At 41.3% G+C, this 4,824-nt stretch overlaps 1 protein-coding gene across 1 annotated transcript; it reads right to left on the bottom strand.

The window, feature by feature from the left end:
* Positions 1-1,536: 1,536 nt before the first annotated feature.
* On the bottom strand, positions 1,537-2,483 carry LOC143032069 (uncharacterized). The gene has a single exon (XM_076196535.1). It carries the CDS (start codon positions 2,481-2,483, stop codon positions 1,554-1,556), a length of 930 nt encoding a protein of 309 aa, XP_076052650.1. The 3' UTR covers positions 1,537-1,553.
* Positions 2,484-4,824: the final 2,341 nt, after the last annotated feature.

Here is a 4,824-nt window from a genome sequence, read left to right as displayed (position 1 = left end):
CTATTTCAGGGGGGGGAACTGATAAGATACTTATTACTTTATTTCACTAATTGTAAAATGTGTGCATGCATGGAGGCGCATAGATTAGAAGGAACAGTGTTCATCATACAAATCACACTGGAATAGATTCTTACCAATGTGAGTCACCATGTGACATTTGAGACACCTGAGTGAGTCCTCATATGCTTTGTGTGACTCCTTTTTTGAGAAAGCTGCATCACACAGGTTGTGGTGAAAATAGTGTCCTCCACCACATATGGTCCATAGGTACGGAGGCTCCCATCCTCCAATGGCTGGGACCCTTGTAAAGTGCGGAAAAAAAAGGTGGACACAGATAGACGTCACAGAGGTCATGGGAGACTACCAGGTAAAATTCTTAATGAATCTAATATCAACATTAAACATTAATAATTAGAAGGATAGACCCAAGCTGTTGAATAAGGAGAAAAACAAGGGGAGGGGGTTGGAAGAAATAACACTAATCCTCTAAGGCTGTTTGATTGGGATACTACAGAACCGAAACAGCTACAAGGTCATCACTGGACAGTCAATTTGCTGTTCCACTGTGACTTCAGGAATGACTACTGCCATGACTACACAGTCTTCTACTGGGACAGTTACTGCCACAACTATATGGTCCTCTGCTGGAAGTGGTACAATGCAAGTGCTGTAACACACAGCCACAACTATGTGGACTTCCTTCACTGCATGGCTGCTACACATTTAACGAGGTTCTGGGACAACTACAAATTAGACTGCAACTGGGGCAACTGCAAACTGGGGCGCAAATAGAAGTAAACTGGCCAAACTGTACTACAAATCAAACCCAACTGGCTACAAGTAAATCTATACTGCAACATGGTCAGCAAACGGATTTGAATAGATGAGCTGAAGAGCGCCATCTACGACTAATTAGTCGTCCACATACATGGACTGCAAAATAATTCAGGTACTCATGATCAAACAGCTCAGGTCTTTACCAGGAGAACAATTAACATTACAGGTAAAACAAAGAGAATGCCATGCTGGATTCTAAGTGTGTAGGTATCAATTGTGTAATTGCCTTTCTGCTGGCTTAATCCAAGACATCAGAAAAGTGTGATCTTTTCATCATAAAGGTCATACAGGAATGGCTTCTCTCCAATGTCCATCCTATGTCTTGTGACAGAAGTCTTATGTGAAAAAACAGAATCAAAGAGGTCACACTGGAAAGGTTTCTCTTCTGTGTGAGTCTTCATATGCTGTGTGATATAACCCTTTTATGAAAAAGCAAAGCCGCACAGGTCACACTAAAAAACCTCTCCTGTGTGGCTCCTCATATGGTTTGTGAGATCATTCTTTCTTGAGAAAGTTGCATTGCACAGGCCACACTGGAAAGGTTTCTCTCTGGTGTGGGTCCTCATATGTTTTGTGAGAGCACTCTTTTTTGCGAAAGCAGAATCACACAGGTCACATTGGAAAGGCTTCTCTCCGGTGTGGGTCATTGTATGATATTTAAGATGACCCTTTTGTGAAAAAGATGCAATGCACAGGTCACACTGGAAAGGCTTTTCTCATGTGTGGGTCCTCATATGTCTTGTGAGACCACCGTTTCGTGAAAAAGCAGAATTGCACAGGTCACACTCGAAAGGTTTCTCTCCTGTGTGGCTCCTAATATGCTGTGTGAGAGTACTCTTTCGTGAGAAAACTTTATCACACAGGGCACACTGGAAAGGCTTCTCTCCCGTGTGAGTCCTCATATGCATTGTGAGATCATACTTTTGTGAAAAAGCAGAATCACACAGGTCACACTGGAAAGGCTTCTCTCCTGTGTGGGTCCTCTTATGACGTATAAGAAGTTGTTTTCGTGAAAAAGCAGAATTGCACTGGTCACATTGGAAATCCTTTTCTCCTGTGTGGGTCTTTATATGCCTTGTGAGAGCGCCCTTTAGTGAGAAAGCAGAATAACACAGGGCACATTGGAAAGGCTTCTCTCCTGTGTGGGTCCTCATATGATGCACGAGATGTTGCTTTCGTGAAAAAGCAGAATCACACAGGTCACACTGGAAAGGCTTCTCTCCTGTGTGGGTCCTGATATGCTTTGTGAGATCACCCTGTTGTGAAAAAGCAGAATCACACAAGGCACACTGGAAAGGCTTCTCTCCTGTGTGGGTCCTCTTATGACATATGAGATGTTGCTTTCGTGAAAAAGAAGAATCACACAGGGTACACTGGAAAGGCTTCTCTCCTGTGTGGGTCCTCTTATGACGTATGAGATGTGGCTTTCGTGAAAAAGCAGAATCACACAGGTCACACTGGAAAGGCTTCTCTCCTGTGTGAGTCCTTGTTTTCTTTGTGAGATCACCCTTTTGTGAGAAACCAGAATTGTACAGGTCACACTGGAGAGGATTCTCTCCTGTGTGGGTCATCATGTGATGTTTGTGGAAACACTTTTGTGTGAACAGGTCAACCTGGGATGGCTTCTCTCCTGTGTGGGTGATCATATGAAATTCGAGATGATTCTTTCATAAGAAAGCTGCATTGCGCAGGTCACATTGAAAAGGCTATGGTGTGGGTTCTGATATACAGTACTGTGTGAGAGAACCCTTTTATGAGAAAGTAGAACTGCACAGGTCACATTGGAAAGTCTTATTCCTGTGAGGGTCCTCACATGATCTTTGAAGTGACTTTTGTACCATTTGAGATCATGCTTTTGTGAGAAAGCAGAATTGCAAAGATTACACTAGAAGCACTTCTCTACAGTGTGGATCATCACGTGATATCTAAGATAATTCATCATATAGCTGTGCTGTAGATGTCACACCAGATCCTCTTCATCATGTCACACACATGGATTCTATGGATAGCTCTTCCAAAGGAATGGTGATAGTTACCCTCTTCCTGGAAAAAAAGTAATCATATGTTTGACATCTCTTTGAAATTGTGTAATACACTATAATAGGATTGTGAATGTTGTGTACACAAACCATTTAATATTCAAGTCCCTTTGTACCTAAACAGACCCTTTGTACTTGCTATAACATAAAATAGATACAAATACTAACAGATGAGCTGTTATTATATATTGCATTCTACTTTTTTTATTAGAAATGTACTGAAAACCATCCAGTAGCTACATGCATACTCACCCCATGACAACTGGAATGACTCAAATTTTTCAACCTACAGAGGCATTATATACACAAAACCTGGTCATCTTCCAAGAAACCTGTGACTCCCTTACTAGTTGTTGACACTTGTGTCATAATGCTGTCAGAAAAATAAACAGATAGAATGAAATTGAATAAGTTCTCTTTGTGGAACCTTTATTTGATGTATTATCTCAGTTTAGTAGGTGTCCCTGCCTATTAACCTTAGTAAATTCTGAAGTTGGATATTATATGAGTTTTTATACCATTTAAACATATCCCTCCATGAAAACAATGGCCTAATAGCTGAGATCATTTGATCAAGGAATGTAGTTGACAGTGAGGATGATCACTGTCCCAGCCTGATGCTGAAGAACGTGCTACGAAATTTCACTATGCCCCTACATCTAACTGGTTTGTGACACACTAAAACAAAAATAGAGGTAACTTTATATCCATGCTGCTAAGTATCTAGAGAGATTGGAGTGTTCCCTAAAAATGAATGGTAAAGATGAGGAAAGGATTTAACACCGGCCATGATGTTCCTCCATGTACCTTGTCCATCAGATGGAATTTACAAATCCATCAAACCACACTGAACATTCAATTCCTGCAAACCACATATCTACAACCAAGACATACACAAATTCTAAGGAAAATTATGCCCTGACAATGTTCACATTGACAAAAAGAAAGAGAAAATAGTAGCATGCTCATGTTCACATTTTATGGTTCATATCTCCCTGAGTGAATAAATATTGGTCCTTTTTCTCTCCCAATAAAAGCTTTCATCAACTGTCTTTTAGTGTTACCAGTGTTGAGTTTTGCCATGGAAGGAAGAACTGTACAAATTGTCTACGATGTGGTCATTGCTCTGTCTGTGACTCACACCCTACTCCTGATTGTGAATCAGAACTCCATTGTTTCCATAGCAGAGAAGCTCACTTAATACATTCTCAACAATGCAAGGAGTACTGTCTTCAACAACACATTCTTCAGCTGGCTAGACTTGGTAGTGCCAAGGAAGTTCTTCATTTTAGACAAATGGATGGTGCGGCAAAAACATATGACTCCTCCCTCCGCTCCATCAAATACAGTTAGGGCACCTTCCTGCCTTTCTCAACCACCAATTGTCCCCCTCCCCCATCCCTCACTCCTATATGAATCCTGCTCCTGGTGTTACAGTCCAGAATAAGTTCTCTATTTTGTAAAATCACACTGTATCATCACCAAATCCCTCCACCTCATCTTGAGCAAAGCGTTCCATTGCATCTTCAACAAAACCCTTTTCTACATCACCAGCAAAACCCTCCACAGTATCCTCAGCAACATCACAGACTCTCAAAACAGAAGCCCATATTGCAAAAGTCCATGCTCACACAGATTCCCAATCAATAACCCATACTAAAGATAGTAAATCAATACACATATTTTCAGCAACAAAATCTGGTATGCAGCAATGTGTTACCTGAATTTTTTGCTAGACCCTCTGATATCCATCCCTCCAAATCCTCTCTCCCCACTAGAGGACAGAGTCCACCATGCCAGACTGCAGTGCTGCAACCATCCACTCCTTATAATTTACCACAAGAGGCTGGATGCCAGCATTGCTGACAACTGTTTGGGGTGTAACACTTCAACCCATACTAGACAACACATTATGGAAGATTACACTGTACACAATCATGAACACCAA

The sequence above is a fragment of the Oratosquilla oratoria genome, chromosome 12 (genome assembly GCF_046742065.1).
Source record: "Oratosquilla oratoria isolate Oo_2021 chromosome 12, ASM4674206v1, whole genome shotgun sequence".
Classification (NCBI taxonomy): Eukaryota; Metazoa; Arthropoda; class Malacostraca; order Stomatopoda; family Squillidae; genus Oratosquilla; species Oratosquilla oratoria.
This window is presented reverse-complemented; position numbering and strand designations above follow the sequence as displayed.

Coding starts and splice junctions, on each gene's coding strand:
- LOC143032069 (XM_076196535.1), bottom strand. CDS start 2,483: ATGATCACCCACACAGGAGAGAAGCCATCCCAGGTTGACCTGTTCACA.